Source organism: Morus notabilis, unplaced genomic scaffold, assembly GCF_000414095.1.
Source record: "Morus notabilis unplaced genomic scaffold, ASM41409v2 Scaffold697, whole genome shotgun sequence".
Lineage (NCBI taxonomy): Eukaryota > Viridiplantae > Streptophyta > Magnoliopsida > Rosales > Moraceae > Morus > Morus notabilis.
The window spans coordinates 400,193-416,920 of record NW_010357121.1 but is presented as its reverse complement, the minus strand read 5'-3'; the positions used below and the strand labels follow the sequence as shown (position 1 = coordinate 416,920).

Here is a 16,728-nt window from a genome sequence, read left to right as displayed (position 1 = left end):
TTTGTATTTTTGGGTAAGTTATTATTATTATTTTTTTTTTTGGCAAGAGTTATATTTTAGCTTATTAGAAGTCTATAAATAAGTGTTTTGTGTAGGTTTTATGTATGCTCAGAAAAAAGTGCAAAAAAAGAGTGTCTTTTTGAGAGAAATAGAAAAAAGTGAGAACAGAAATAGGTAAATGGTGTAAGGGATTTTGGGTAGAGAGAGAAAGTAAGAAAATTTGTTGAGTATGTAATTCTGAAATTGTTAGTGAATTTTTCTCCATATCCCGTGGACGTAAGAAATTTTTTCAAACCATGTAAATCTTTATATTTTATGTTTTTCTATTATTTTTGTTTCAATTTATTTTTCTACTACGTGCATGTAGAGGTGTGCTTGTCGCTAACAATACATAACGGCCAATAGAGAGAGGGAGAGAGGGAGAGAGAAGTGCAGAAGTTACAATTTATTACAAGTTTGGAAAACCAGGGATCTTTGTGCTATCATAAGTTGCAAGAAGAAAGCGAGATAACTCCTATTTTTTTGGCCAAATATGACATTTACTTTTTTTTTATCTGACCATTGATGCTTATGCTTTAACTTATGGACATGATTAGCATCTCTAATACAAAATCAAATTGATGTTCCAATACTAAGTTTTGACATTTGATTGAAAAATCACTCCGATACAATGCTATTTTATATGCTAAACTTAACAAAATGCTATTTTATATGTTAAACTTAACAAATGTTATACTTTGTGATAAATTTACCGAAAAATATAGTGAGTAAGGGTGTTTAGAGTAATTGATTCAACCGAAATAATCGATAAAATTGGCCGAAACCGCACCAAAAGTCACCTGACCTAACGTAAACCAATCATCAACCAAATCAACCCGAACTGACCATAAGCGGTGTGCCTCTGTCTAAGGGCATGTAATTAACATGCATGCTTTACCACTCGTACACCACTTCTATTGTTGTGTTAGTCTGGACACCCGAAAAATATTTATTATAATATTGAATGGTTTGAAACTCACAACAATAAATGTTAGGAGTCCCACATTGGAAAGGAACTAAAGTTTCAGCCACACACCCATCTTTGTAAAACGCCATCAGTGTTAGCATCAACCTTCATACTTAAACTGTAAAGTTTTTTTATTAGGTTTTATTTCACTTTTGAGGACAACTTATTAGTTATTACCACTTTCTATAATTCCTTCAAAAAAAATACAATTTAGGTATCGAAGTGTTAGTTATTGTCATACATTATCGACTCAAGGGCTAATCAATTTCACATAAGTCATGGATTTCTTTTATTGTATGTATATAAGTCTTAATGTATCTTCCCTGACTGAATATCAGATTGGTATTATTCATGTTTGCATATCTATGTTTGGAGAAGAAAATGCTATACACAGTCAAGTTTAACAAAAGATTCCAAAGTGAATAGAAAAATGTTTTTCTGAAATATTGTTAATCACACTCAATAATATCAGATAAATTTTTTACAAAAGAAGACATATAAAATAAAAAAAAATGTATATATATATATATATTGTCACGAATGGGGCCACGTCCTTGATACTAGTATGTCATAATCTTATAGACAGTTGAATGCCAGCAAGATCTTTATCCAATGTCAGAATCAGGAAACGGTTGGAATTGGTTGAGACAATTTTTTTTTTTTTTTTTTGGATTAGATCCTTTTCTGCATTATCTATTTATCTGGACTCTGAACAGTGATCTTACTATTTAAGATGACGAGTGTCAATACTCTTTGTGACAAAATCGACAATATGCTCCATGGAGACATGTCAAACCCATAAGCTACTCTGCATAACCTTTTCTCTGTCGTAAAATCGAAATCTATTTCCTTATGCTATGCATGATAATGGATCAACACAACAGAGTCTGTGCAACAAGAACAGTAGCACAGCGTGCGAACCAAATACCACAAATGAACTCCATGTCGGTTTATGCACTTGAAACTATTTTTGTGCATCATCTTACTATTTTTCATTGTAGCGCATTAAAAATTTGTAAGCATCAAGATTAAGAAGACAAAAGGAAAAAGAAAAAAAAAGAACTCTGCATACAACCGCAAATTATGTGAGAGTTCTTATGCACAAATACATATGTAATAACATTACAAAGCAACATCATGAAGAAGAAATACCTGTGTTTCAAGACAACGATTCAAATTCCTCCTGCGATATTCAACAGAGACAAATGAGATTCAGCTTTTTAGCTAATTGTATTAATTTTATCCCAGCATATTATACAGTGTTTAAGCAAAACTATTCCTGGAAACAAAAAAATTATGCTATATTGTTAAGTCCATACATAACACATTCAAATTTGTGTCGGAAGAGGTACCAATATGTTTCTGTGCAAAACGTGGCAACTTGGAAATTTGAAACTAATAGAATTGAGCAAAGCTAAATTAACACAAGGTTTAACACAAGGTTGAACAGGTTTCTAGAAGAAGGAAGAAGGAAGAAGAAGAAGGAGACGAAGAAAACAAGAATTTGCTACTTCTGATAAAATGTATTGTCGTTTATTAACTGAGAAATGCATAAGATGCCTTTTTATATAAAGGCTGCCGAACAGATATTAAGGACAAACAAATTGATTACTAAGCCCAAAAACAATTCTAACAAGGCCCATTAACCCATCTTACACAGGCCGAACGAGGACAGTGAGCTTGGAACGAAAAGCTAGAAACTCTTTTTGAGGAAGAGGCTTAGTAAACACATCAGCAATTTGGTCAGGAGAGGGAACGTGCTGCACCAATAAGGAACCCTTGACCACACGATCACGAACAAAGTGATGGTCAACTTCAACATGTTTACTCCATGCATGCATAATGGGATTAGCTGCAAGATATGTCGTGCTAAGATTATCACAAAAAAATAGTGGGAACAGAAGCTTAAATAATGTGCAGCTCATAGAGAAGAGACTCAAGCCAACTGATTTCAGCAACAGCATTAGCAAGAGCCCTATATTCAGACTCAGTACTGGAGCGAGAGACTACTTTTTGTTTAGAGGAGGACCAAGAAACAAGGCAGTGACCAAGATAAACGCAGTAACCACCAGTACTCTTACAATCATCAGGACAAGAAGCCCAATCTGCATATGTGAAACATTGAAGAGAGAGCTTAGGGGACCGTTGCAGTAACAAACCATGGGATGGAGTGGCTTTGGGGTAATGGACGATCCATTTCACAGCTTGCCAATGGCAGTCAGTGGAACGATGGAGAAACTGACAAGCTTTATTAACAGCAAAGCTAATATCCAGGCGAGTAATGCTACAATATTGTAAGGCTCCAACAATGCTACGGTAGACGGTAGAATTAGCCAAAGGCAAACCATCTTGAGACGAAAGAACCGGGCCAGAAGCCATGGGTGTTGTCATGGGTTTAGCATCAAGCAGGGCAACCTTGGATAAGAGATCTTGAATATACTTTTCTTGGCATAAATGAATTGTATCAGCATGACAAGTAACTGTTAAAGTATAAAACTATTGTTGGCCCAACTCCTAACAGCTTAAGCTTTTGGGATGGGTCAGAGAGGGAGGTCCTGAGTTCAAACCCCCGTAAGTGCACTCTTTATCCCCATTTAAAATTATCATGTGTTGGGTCTTTAATATATCTCGGGCTTAAATATTCACGTGTTGGGCTTTCCAATTAATTTACCCACACGATTGCCCATTGTCCAGCCCATAAGTAAGGGGGAGTGTTAAAGTATAAAACTATTGTTGGCATACCTCCTAACAGCTTAAGCTTTTGGGATGGATGGTAAACTAACAGCAACTTCAATGCCTAAGAAATAATGTAAGGGACCGAGATCTTTGATGGCAAAGTTCGATTGTAAATATAAAATCAAATCATGAATGACGGAGTCAGCACTGCCAGTAAGAAGAATATCGTCCACATAAACTAGCACAATCCGGGTGCCCTGAAGACCATGAAAATAGAACATGGATGTGTCAACAAGAGAAGCAGTGAAACCCCATTGAAGTAAGAAAGTGCTAAGCTTGGTATACCAGGCGCGAAGAGACTGTTTAAGCCTATAAAGAGATTTATGGAGACAGCACACAGCAGTAGGATTAGAGGAATCAACAAAACCGGGCGGTTGTTGCATATAAACCTCTTCAATGAGATCATCTAACTAGTGAATGGACCAACCTCTAGATAAGGCAATAGTGAGAACTATGCGGATAGTGGTGGGCTTAACAACTAGACTGAAAGTCTCAAAATAGTCAAGACCTTCAGTCGGATTGAAGCATTTTGCAACCAAGTGTGCCTTGTAACAGTCCACAGTACCATTGTTACAACCAATGATGGTGTGACTCGGTGGGAGGGGCACAAGAGACCATGTGTTATACTGAACTAGTGCATTGTACTCAGCATTCATAGCACCAATCCATTCCGGATGGTGAGAGGCTTGCTTATAACCAGTAGGCTGACTGAGGCCTACTTGGAATGCTTTTGGTTGAAACACGCCTTTTTTCGCTCTTGTAGTCATGGGATGCACATTAAAAGGGGATGGGGGCTTATGCAATTGAATGTCAGGCAATGTAGTAAACACATCGGCGGCAAATGAAGGTGGTGGAGCATGTTGAGGACTAGTAGATAAAGTAGGAGAAGGAGGAAAAGGACCATGTGGAAAGGAAGAATGAGTAGAAGAATAGGAAGGGGAGGAAAGAAAATGAGTAGAGACGATCGAGGTGGGAGACGAGGACACGGAGAAAGGAGTACGAAGTGGAGGACTAGCGGAGATAGGATAAGGAGAAGATGTGGGAGTAGAAGTAGGAAAAGAAGGTAAAAAGGAAGCAAGGGAAGCAAAAGACTCAATCGTCATAGCGCGGCTAGCCTGAGAGGAAAAGGATTTGAAAGGAAAGGACGACTCATTAAACACCACATGGCGAGAGACGTATATTTTACCGGAGTGGTAATCAAGACACACATAACCCCTATGTTGCGAGCTATATCCTAGAAACACACATTCCACGGATCGGTATTGTAATTTGTGAGCATTGAAAGGACGGATAAATGGGAAACAAGAACAGCCAAATACACGTAAGGAATCGTAGAGTGGCAATTTGTTATGTAAGAGTTCATAAGGGGATTTATGATGTAGAATCAAGGTAGGCATTCGATTAATTAAATAGACAGTTGTTTGAAATGCATAAGGCCAATATGCTAAAGGCATGCTAGAATAAGCCATAAGGGTCAAACCAGTCTCGACAACATGACGATGTTTTCGTTTGACCCTCCCATTTTGTTCTGGTGTAGCTGGAATCAGATTGACCTCGTTTAATTTTTGAATTAAATTGAGTTTCCACTAAAGCTTTAAACCGAAGGAAAGCTATATAAGCTTCATCTTTTGTTTTTAGTAAATAAAGCCAAGTGAAGCGTGTATGATCATCAATAAACAACACAAAATAACGAACACTAGTGATTGATTGAACAGGACTAGCACCCCACACATCAGTATGAATTAATTCAAAGGATTTCATTGCTCTTGAGTTTGACAAAACAAAAGGTAAACGATGGCTTTTAGCCATTTTACAGGAATTACAAAAGGAAAGCTGAGATTGCTTAGAACTTAAAAGATTACAAAATTGTAAAATCCTATGCACTATAGGAGAGGCGGGGTGTCCCAAACGAGAGTGCCAGAGATCAGGAGACAATTGATGGAGCAAGCATGAAGGTTGGATTGAAGAGGTTGGTGAGGAGTTGGAAGAGGAGATGGTGTAGAGACCATTGTTAAGTTTGCCCCGGAGGAGAATTTGCTTGGAAACCTGATCTTTGACAAGGAAAAAATCAGGGTGAAACCAACAAAGACCTGATTATCACGACATAATTGATTGACACTGACTAGACTTGAAGATAATGCGGGTGTGTGTAAGACTAGAGATAAGTGTAGTGGTTTATGCAGTGAAGATGGAATACAAGCATGCCCAACATTCAAGATTGCAAGAGTCTTACCATTTCCCACCACAACATGATCAATCCCATGGTATGGCTCAGCATCTTGCAACAAAGAAGCATCTGGAGTGAAGTGGTGTGTAGCCCCAGAGTCTAGATACCAGGATTGGTCCTGAACAGTGCTTGTAGAGCTGGATCAAGGAATGGATTTGTAGACCCAAGCTCTGTTTTTGAGGATGCAGTGACATTAAAGGCCTTCATAACTGGTGGTTTATAGCTCACATTGGTCCGCTGATAACAAATATAGGCAGTGTGATTATCTTTGCCACATATATGGCAAGGAGATGACCTAAAAAGTGCTCCAGTTGTTTGTTTAGAGCGACCAGTCAATGGGGAACTTGGTGGTTTGCCGAGTAAACCAGCTTGAGTTGAAACATTCTAAACTGGCTTGGGAGGAGCTCTGTTAGAATATTGGTAATGACGGGGTTGAGAAGTCTTTGGAGTGGGTATGGGAAAAGTGGTAGCAACATTGGCTTGAAGGGAGCTAAGCTGAGTAGTGGCGTGTTGTCAAGCAAGTCAGGCCGCAAAATTGAAGAATAGGCTGTGAATCTTCTCAACAGGCGGTGAATCTAGACGATTACTCACCGACTCAACAAATGGGTTATACTCTTGGTCAAGACCATTAAAGAAATAAATTAGGTGATCTTCTCTAGACACTGGGTATCCAATAAATGCCAAACAGTTGCAAATTTTCCTAATCTTCTGAACAAATTTAGCGGCAAACAAGCCATCTTTTCTCAAGATCTAGAGCTGAGTCCTCAACTCAGTAACTCAAGAAAGAGCAACAGATTCATACATTTGAGCCAAACTTTGCCAAATTTCTTGAGCCGTATCAAAAAGAACAATCTGAGACATAATGTCTTCAAAAACAGACGCATAAATCCAACTCATTAAGAGGCGATTATACCTGTCCCAAAGCAAAAATTAAGATTACTCTGTTGTTGATTCAGATCAAGAAAACGAGCTGGTGGTTGATGAGTCCCAATAATAAAGCCCTCCATACCATTTGCAATTATCATGTTCAGTAGTTGATTTTTCCAAATTAAATAGTTGTCAATGTTGAGCTTCACAATAAGGGGTTGATCCATAGACGGAGGAGGAAAATTAGCAAGCCGAATAGGAAGATATTGAGGGAAGGTAGGAGGATAATTCGGTTGGAATTGGATTTGGGTATTTTGGGAATAGAATGTGGGAATAGTGTTTGCAGCGGAATACAAAGGTGTTTGGAAGTTGGATCTGGGGATTTGAGGTTTGGTTTAGATTGAAATTTCTTTGTGGAGCTAGGAGAAGCTGAGGTTGCAAGAGTTGCCATGGATCTAAGGCTCTGATACCATGAACAGGTTTCTAGAAGGAGACGGAGAAAACAAGAATTTGCTACTTCTGCTAAAATGTATTGTCATTTATTAACTGAGAAATGCATAAGATGCCTTTTTTATATAAAGGCTGTAGAACAGATATTAAGGACAAACAAATTGATTACTAAGCCCATAAGAATAAAGCCCAAAAACAATTCTAACAATGCCCATTAACCCATCTTATCAAAGGTTAATAAAAGTTATAAAATTTTTGCAATGAAATAAAACATTGTTTTTCTAAACAGTGAAAGAACTCTATAGTTCAAACTTTAAAAAAATAAATAAATAAATAAGAAACAGAGAAGTTTATTGAAAAATAAAAAGTAATTAAAATGTACAACCAAAGAAGGACAGGGCATCCATGCAAACAGCATAAAAAATAAAAAGGAAAACTGGTGGCCGAATGAGCAGCAGACCACAAACAGTCGAAAACAATACAAACTCAACAGACACGGCTAAGCACATGAGAAGACAGTGCAACCTTTCAAGAACCATGACAAAGGAAAGAAAAACATCAATCCTAACCTTAGTTAAGTACAATGAAGACATGTTTCCAATCTCTAATATGATGTTGGGAAGCAATACCCAATGTGCAAGGGCTTACCCAATTCAGAAACCTAAACAACCTCCCCTTCAGACAGTACCACCTCTAGAGACCAAAAATCTTATAAAAGCAGCCTCATTCTTTTCAAAATGCCTTTCAACCACCATTACTTTTATCTTGCAACATTCTTCTCTTCATCATTTCTATACTCTTAAAAGAGCTTATAAGGGAAATCCCTTACAATCCTTACAAGACAACCCTGCCGCCATCCGAGTACTTCAAGACTTTTTTAGGGTTGCCTAAAATAAAGGATCCAAGGGGCCTTTTCCCTTTAGTTGTTTGAATTTTGATAAGCTTCCTTTGCGTTTTTACCTATGCTTGGAAGAGGAAAACTGCCAAAAAAGGAAGGAAAGAAGGGTTGCGTGAGGTAGAATCTGCTGAATGCAGTGCAAGTGAGTGTGCTGCTGAGTTGGCAGGGGAAGAAGCTGCAGGGTCTAACATTAGCAATGTTGTGCTTGCAATGGAGTAAGCGAGGGTTAGTTGCTTTGGTGTGGGAATTGCGTGAATGCATTGGGAGAAGTTCGGTTAGTTAGTTAGGGATAGAAAGAATAAAACTTGGAGGAGGGCTCAGTGGAAGGCATCGACCAATTTCTCTAAGTTTTCTGCATCTAGACAAGCATTAGCTCTAGGGAGTGCAAGGGTCACTTGAAAACCCCATATCCTTGTATTTTCCTTGCTATTTTACTTAATAGAAAACTATTCAGAATCTTTTGTTCGATCTATTTTCCCTGGTCATGCTACTTTCTGATTTGTATTGAGACCAGATCCTATCAAACTTTCACTATTCTTTCCCACCAACAAGTTATAGGGAATTCTAATGTTGTTATTGTCAGAAAATAGGAAAGAATCCGAATACATTTTAGGGAAGTAGATAGTTGACTTTCAAGGATTAATGTGTAATTAGTTTCCTGTTTCTTGGTTAGGTGATTTGTTTCCTAAATAGTTTTTGTTTCCTTTTTTCTGATGTAATCGTAGCTGTAAAGACAGCCTGTATACCGTGTATAAATAGCCATGTTTTGGCTCAACTAAAAATAGAATTCTCATTCGAAACCACATGGTATCAGAGCCATAAACTCTGAAAGCTTTTTCAGCCTTCATAGCCCTTGTTATTTCCAGCCTTCATTGCCAGAAAACCCTACCAAATTTTCTGCCCTCAATTCTTCCCTTAGTCAGAAACAGCATGTCTGAAACTAAGTCTTCTAAGACCACTGCACAATCTGAGGAATCTCTGGTTCAACAAACGTCTGGAGATCTCCAAAATATGCAGGCAGCATATAGGTTGAATGGGAGAAACTACTTGAAGTGGTCTCACTTTGTGAAAACCTATTTGAAGGGGAAAGGAAAGCTAAGTCATCTTCTTGGGACAGAACCAAAGGAGAATGACCCAAATTTTGAAGCATGGGATGAAGCAGATTCTATGATTATGTCTTGGCTATGGAATTTCATGAATCCAGAAGTTAGTGACACTGTCATGTTCTTATCCACGACAAAGGAAATTTGGGACGTTATTCGACAGACATACTCGAAAGCTCTTGATGCAGCCCAAATTTTTGAGATCAAGGTCAAGGTTAGTGGAACAAAGCAAGGTAGTAAAACTGTGACTGAATATGCCAACTTGTTGAAAAATCTGTGGCAGGAACTTGACTACTACCAGTGCATTGAAACCAAATGCTCCGAAGATGCAGCAATTCTGAAAAACTTTATCGAGAAAGATCGAGTTTACAATTTCCTTGCAGGACTTAATGCTGACTTTGATTAAGTTAGAGTCCAAATTTTAGGCAAAGAGGAATTGCCATCACTGAATGAAGCAAATCTCCTTGATTCGTGCCGAGAAAAGTCGCAGAGGGGTTATGCTCGAGCCTCAAAGTATGGACGGATCTGCAATGGTGACAGCCCCTGAACCAGCATCGAAGGAGAGTGGGTAAACAGAGCTATCAAGGACTCGGAATCAAGACAATAAGGACTCTCTCTGGTGTAATTTTTGTAAGAAATCGAGACACACTAAAGAGAACTGCTGGAAGTTAAATGGCAAGCCACCAAGCAGGGAATGGAATCAACGAGGAGCTCCACAGAGAAACCAGAGTCAAGCCAATACCACAGCAAATCAAACTCAGCCCAGTCAGGAAAGGCATCTGAGTCCAAGAAAGATTAGAGAGGAGATAGACAAACTGAGAGAACTTCTGGGTACCCTGGAGAAACCGACTAGTGCATGCTCCCTTGCATTCTCAGGTAAGTTTTCTGTTTCTTAAGGATTGACTGTCTCAGGAAATAGTATCAAGGATGTATGGATTATTGACTCAAGAGCCACTGACCACATGACCCATTCTTCACTAAGTTTCAACACTTATATTCCCTGTCCAAGCAATAGAAAAATAGTTGTTGCAGATGGTTCTCTTATCACTGTAGCTGGTCTAGGGGATGTTTACATCTCTCCCTCTCATCCTAAAAAATGTGCTTCATGTCTAAAACTTTCCGCCAACCTGATATCCATAAAAAAACTTACTCATGACATGAACTGTAACGTACTTTTTTATCCCTCTCATTGTCTATTTCAGGACCAGGTTTCGGGGAAAAGGATTGGCTTGCAAAGGAGAGAGACGGACTATACTACCTAGAGGAATCAAGCAAATCTAATAATGTCAAGAAAAATTTTTCTTTTTGTCACTATCCAATAAAGATACCATTTGGCTCTATCACTTTAGACTAGGACAACCATCTTTTGGGATCCTAAAAATTATGTTTCCATCTTTGTTTAAAGGATTGGGGAATGAACACTTACATTGTGAGGTTTGTGAATTTGCGAAACACAAGCGTGTATCACTCCCCAACAAAATGGTGTGGCCGAAAGAAAAAATGGTCACTTGTTAGCAACCACTCGAGCCTTTCTCTTTCGCCAAAATGTTCCGAAAAACTATTGGGGGGAAGCTGTTCTCACAGCTGCATATATGATCAACCGACTGCCCTCGAAAGTCTTAGGGTTTAAAACACCATTGGAAACTCTTTCCAAGTTCTATCTTGACCTTAGAATCACAAGTAACCTTATTCCTAGAATTTTTGGATGCACTGCATCCGTTCACATTCATAGCCATAACAGGTAAAAATTAGATCCAAGAGCTGTCAAGTGTATTTTTGTGGGATATTCTCCAACCCAGCGGGGTTACAAATGTTTTCATCCACCCACCAGAAAAACCTACATCTCGGCTAATGTTATGTTTGAAGAACACAAACCATATTTCACTCAACCTTATCTTCAAGGGGAGTCAATGCCATTTATGGAAGATAAGGATAGGGACACATTTTTGCTTGACATATCTTCTTCCCCTTCCAGGATATTGCCTCCTTCCTTGCCTCAACCAGTACCTCTTGAGCCAGCTGAGTCACCTGAGCCATCCCAAACAAAGCCTAAACTATCTCAAAGAGAACCAACTTCTCCACCAATGACAGGAATCCATGACACATTTAGGTTTGACTAGGTTTACTCTAGGTGTAGGGATCCGGATCCCACTCCAGAACAAATCCAAGAATCAGCTCCCACTCCTGGAATTGAGGTGAGTACAGTTCCAAACATTACTTCTTCTCCAATATCCGATGATGTTCACCTTCCCATTGCTGTTAGGAAAGGTACAAGGGAATGCACTAAACATCCTTTGTATCCTTTAGCAAAATATGTCACTTGAAAGATTTTCACCTTTACATAAAAATTTCTTGGTCCAGTTAAATACTATTCATACCCTAATACTATTTATGAGGCGTTATCTGATGAGAAATGGAAAGCTGCTATGAGAGAAGAAAAGCAGGCACTTGAGAAGAATAATACATGGGAGGTTGTTGATCTACCACAAGGGAAGAAAGCCGTGGGGTGCAAATGGGTGTATACTGTGAAGTACAAGTCAGATGGTTCACTTGAAAGGTACAAAGCCCGACTTGTGGCAAAGGGATACACACAGACTTATGGGGTAAATTATCAGGAGACATTTGCTCCGGTGGCCAAAATGAATACCATCAGAATCCTATTGTCTCTAGCTGTCAACTACAACTGGTATTTGGATCAGTTTGATGTAAAAAATGATTTTCTCCATGGCGAGTTAGAGGAAGAGATATACATGGAAATTCCACCTGGATTCAAATGGAATACAAGAGATAACAAGGTGTGCAAGTTGAAGAAGGCATTATATGGTCTTAAGCAATCTCCTAGAGCCTGGTTTGGAAGATTCTCAAAAGTAATGCTAGCCACTGGATACAAACAGAGTCAGGGAGACCATACACTCTTCATCAAGCACTCAGATTCAGGGGGAGTGACAACTCTCTTGGTATATGTTGATGAAAAAATTATGATTGGGAATGACGAGAAGGAAAAAGAGGCCTTGAGAAAGTGTCTAGCCAAGGAATTTGAGAAGAAGGAGCTTGGTAGACTGAAGTATTTCTTAGGGATTGAAGTAGCTCACTCCAGTGAAGGGATCCTTATTTCACAACAGAAGTATGTCACAGACCTCTTAAGAGAGACGGGGAAATTGGCATGCAAACCAGCATCCACACCGATTGATGTAAATCAAAAACTGGGCGAAGCAAGTGAAAGTCCAGCAGCAGACAGGGAGATGTATCAAAGGCTGGTTGGAAAGCTCATTTATTTAACTCATACCAGACCAGACATTGCGTTTGCCGTGAGTGTTGTGAGTCAGTTTATGCAAGCTCCCAAGGAGGGAGCTCACTTGCACGCGGTAAACAGAATACTACACTACCTGAAGGGAAATCCTGGTAGAGGTGTTCTATTCAGAAGGAATGGTGGAATGTCACTTGACGTCTATACCAATACAGATTACACAGGCTCTCCTATTGATAGAAGATCTACCTCAAGCTATTGCACATTTCTTGGAGGTAATCTTGTGACGTGGAGAAGTAAGAAACAAAACGTGGTAGCAAGATCAAGCGCAGAGGCCGAGTTCAAGAGAATGGCACTGGGGATATGCGAGTTACTGTGGATCAAGATAATCCTAGAGGATTTAAAAATCAAGTGGGAAGGACCTATGAGGCTACTGTGTGACAACAAATCTGCAATAAGTATAGCTCATAATCTTGTTCAACACGACCGAACAAAGCATATTGAGGTGGATCGGAATTTTATAAAGGAAAAGTTGGATAGTGGCTTGATTTGTACTCCATATATCTCAACCAAAGGACAACTTGCAGATGTACTCACCAAGGGCTTGGATAACATAGCATTCCAAGGAATTATCTCCAAGCTGGGAATGAAAGATGTATACTCACCAGCTTGAGGGGTAGTGTCAGAAAATAGGAAAGAATCCGAATACATTTTAGCGAAGTAGATAGTTGACTTTCAAGGATTAATGTGTAATTAGTTTCATGTTTCTTGATTAGGTGATTTGTTTCCTAAATAGTTTTTGTTTCCTTTTTTCTGATGTAATCATAGCTGTAAAGACAGCTTGTATACCGTGTATAAATAGCCATGTTTTGGCTCAACTAAATATAGAATTCTCATTCGAAACCACAGTTATCATTTCACAAAATTTCAAAACATAATTTCAGAAGAAAAAATAATAACCCACATAAGAGATTGTCTACTGCATAAAATGAAATTTAGGGCAATAGTCAATACCTGACTAAATAGCCGATGGAGATACTCTTGCTCAGTAGAAGTAAAATTTGGAAATGCCTTGAGATACAAATTCATATTGAGAAACATAAACATTTTGAAACAAATTTAAATGGATAACTTAAATCGACTGTCAAACAAATATCCTTTAACCAGCTATAACATTAATCTCCCATTCTGAATAACCAACAAGTTTGTAGAGGTTTATAACGCAACAGTATAATCACATTGTCACAAAAACTGGGAATTAACTACTTTTATAGGACTTATCCCAGCAATTTAGAATAACTTCAATTTCATATTGTTACAAATAGCAATATCTGTACACATATCGTACAAATTGCAATTTTTGTATTCATGTTGCACAACAGAAATTGCAAATTGATATGAATAGCATAACATAGAATAGCATTCTAATTTACAATGATCAACCAATCACTAAAAGAATGTAATCCGCTAAATATCAATCATAAATTCTAAATACAAAAAACAAGTTACCTGAACTCTCATAACTGAACGAGCCATTTCAGAGACAAACAATCTGAGCACTCATTAGGGGCAACAAAATTGACCAAACTCAAACTTCAACACAACACTAGATTTTCTCTGCTCCTTTATTCGGATCTGAAATCTTAATCAACCCAATCCTGTCATTTTCCGGTAAAATCGACCAATTCGGCGACTGAACTGCCCGCAGCCACCCGAAATCGTCCACATGGGCCCAATTCCCTGTCTCCTCATTAAGCCCGGCACTCTTAAGATCTTCATCAATCCCTTCATAGCTTAAACAATAAGGTGCGAATCTCACATTGGTAGTGTCCTCAATTATCGGCCTGCTTCTGACTCTGAGATAAAAGTCGCTTGCTTTCACATGGTGAATGCGAATCTGATGCGATGCGATTACGAACACGCAATCCTCAGCTCCCTCAATCAGGATTGAAGCCGACACAGGGCCTCCGAAGATTCGACAGTTCCGAAGCCGGTGAGCAAACAACGCTCTGACGCAGCCAATCAGCCTCACCTCGCACGAATCAAGGTCCGAAATCGTGAATTCTCCGATCTCCGATCCCTTGAATTCTCTCACCAAAACCTCGCCGGTCTTGTTCCGAAACCCAGGCGATTCCGGAACGGTGAAACCGACCTTCGCAGGCTTGTCGGTTTCAGGTTCCTTCTCTTTCATTGAATCGAAAATTGGAGCTTTCTCTTTCTTCGCCGCTTTGTTCTTGAAGATGAATTTCTTCTTCGGGACCAACTCGGAGCTCAAACTCTCAAGGCTCTGTTTCAGATCGGAGATCGCTTTGAGCAAGGATCGGACCTCGTACGACGGCAAGAAGTAGGAGTTCTCGGCGACGAGCTTCTCGAGATCGGATATGGAGGCGGAGATGCTGTCCAGGTTAGATTTGAGCTGAGTCGACTCGGAGGTTGGGGTGAGTCGGCACTGGGCGATTCGGGACTCGATGGAGCGCTTGGAATCGGCAAAGCGAGAGAGGAAGGAAGAGGTCGACTCGAAGGAAGGGGACGATGAGGACGAGTCAGAATCAGCGGATCGGCGGGTGAGGGAGTTCTCGAGACGAGTCTGGTGGCGATTCGCGAGGCGTTCAAGCAGCGCAGCGTGCTTCCTTTGCCGGGATTCTTCCGAGTGGTTTGGAGCCTCGTTAGGGTTTGATGAGAGAGCGTCTTCTTCGTCCGCCATTGTTGCAACGAAGGTAAGCGTGGCTGGTTCAGATTTTGGTCTGCGCGGGAGAACAAGAAGGCGAGGAAGGGAAGGAGGCGTGATTTTGTGAAAAACCCAAAACTGAGCTTAAAAACGACAACATTCTGAAAGAACAACAAATAACGTTAAAAACGATTATAACAATTTGAAAAAAAAGAAAAAAAAAAAAAAAGTTTAATTAACTTTTTAGATAAAATCTTAAGAGCAGTAGAGCACCCTATTTATCTCATCGGTTAAAATCACCTTACTCACCTAAAGCGGTCTAGTTAAATGGATAGGACCGAGATCCATTATTTTGTGAGTAAATGAGATACAAATGAGATTTTATTTTGATGAGAATATCATTTTTTAAATCTTAAATCCGGCACCTGTATTGTCCAACAAATGTTTTTTTTTTTTTTTTTTTTCGTATTCTCATATAACATCATTTATATATTTGTGTAACATTTAATTTATTTAAATATAACGCTTAATATTAACACATACTTAAATAAATTATATTAAAGAACAATATTACACAAAAATACGAGAAAAGAGTTATATTTACTAGACTAGTTCGAGCGCCGAACTTAAAGACATTTCTAACTTTTTATAACCTGTCTTATTTTTATATAGAATTATGAGCTCTCTTTTGAGTTCATTTATAAAGTATACATTTAATTTTTGACCTCATGTAATATCTACTTCTAAATCTAATTTAATACGTAAGAGGTACATACTGTCTCCAACTCAATGGTGAATTTTGACCCAAAAATGATACAATTAAAATAAATTTATAAAAATTTATAAAAACTTAAAAACATGACTAAAAAGAAAATAAGGAAAAAATGCAGTAAAACACTTTATTCTCCACCATCGTCAATGTCTAAGAGGTTATTGTTGGTTTTAAAAACGATTTTCTATGCAAAAGCTTGTATCTAACGGATCGTGTATAATAAAAATTTTAACAAACCTTCGAGATATTCTACAGAATACATTAATTTATGCACGAATAAATTAATTAAATTAATTTATGAATAAATTTACCTAGCGAATGATTATGTCGATAATTTAAATTCTTTGACTACGAAAGTTCCTCGCTCCAAACTTGCTTATAGTATATATATCTTCCTCGTCAATTTTTTGAATCTACGAAGACGTGTGTGTGGGCACACCTCAAACAAAACGGGATTAGCAAATAAACACTCAAGTATAACACGGACACCAACACATGCACGATGTGGAATTTGAGATAAAATTTTTCTTTTCCTCACTCTATAAAATTCGGCCACACTATGCTAAAGAGAGCAAAACTTGTGCTTTCTAATTTTCCGCAATCTCATATTTATAGAGTAGTTGTCAGACTCTCAAAAAGTCTTATCCTTATCTCCAATATAAAGCTTGATAATTATCTCTTAATTCTAATTGATTTTGGAAACAAATTTCTCTTTCTTTCTTTGCCATAGGGGCCGGCCAGCACAGGGATATTC

At 38.5% G+C, this 16,728-nt stretch overlaps 1 protein-coding gene across 2 annotated transcripts; it reads right to left on the bottom strand.

Moving 5' to 3' along the window:
- Positions 1-1,635: 1,635 nt before the first annotated feature.
- LOC21404954 (tubulin-folding cofactor C) lies at positions 1,636-15,351 on the bottom strand. 2 transcript variants are annotated; one of them, XM_024166060.1, is made up of 3 exons: positions 14,044-15,351; positions 13,549-13,605; positions 1,636-2,189 (listed from the first exon to the last, which is right to left on the bottom strand). In XM_024166060.1, the coding sequence occupies exon 1, from the start codon at positions 15,236-15,238 to the stop codon at positions 14,141-14,143; it is 1,098 nt and encodes a 365-aa protein (XP_024021828.1). In that variant the 5' UTR covers positions 15,239-15,351; the 3' UTR covers positions 1,636-2,189; positions 13,549-13,605; positions 14,044-14,140. The 2 variants fall into 2 exon arrangements, with proteins under 2 accessions (XP_024021828.1, XP_010087605.1); XM_010089303.2 differs by lacking the exon at positions 13,549-13,605 and having other exon boundaries at positions 1,637-2,189.
- Positions 15,352-16,728: the final 1,377 nt, after the last annotated feature.

What these genes read in the sequence shown, in the direction of transcription:
- LOC21404954 (XM_024166060.1), bottom strand. Translation starts at nt 15,238, where the DNA reads ATGGCGGACGAAGAAGACGCTCTCTCATCAAACCCTAACGAGGCTCCA.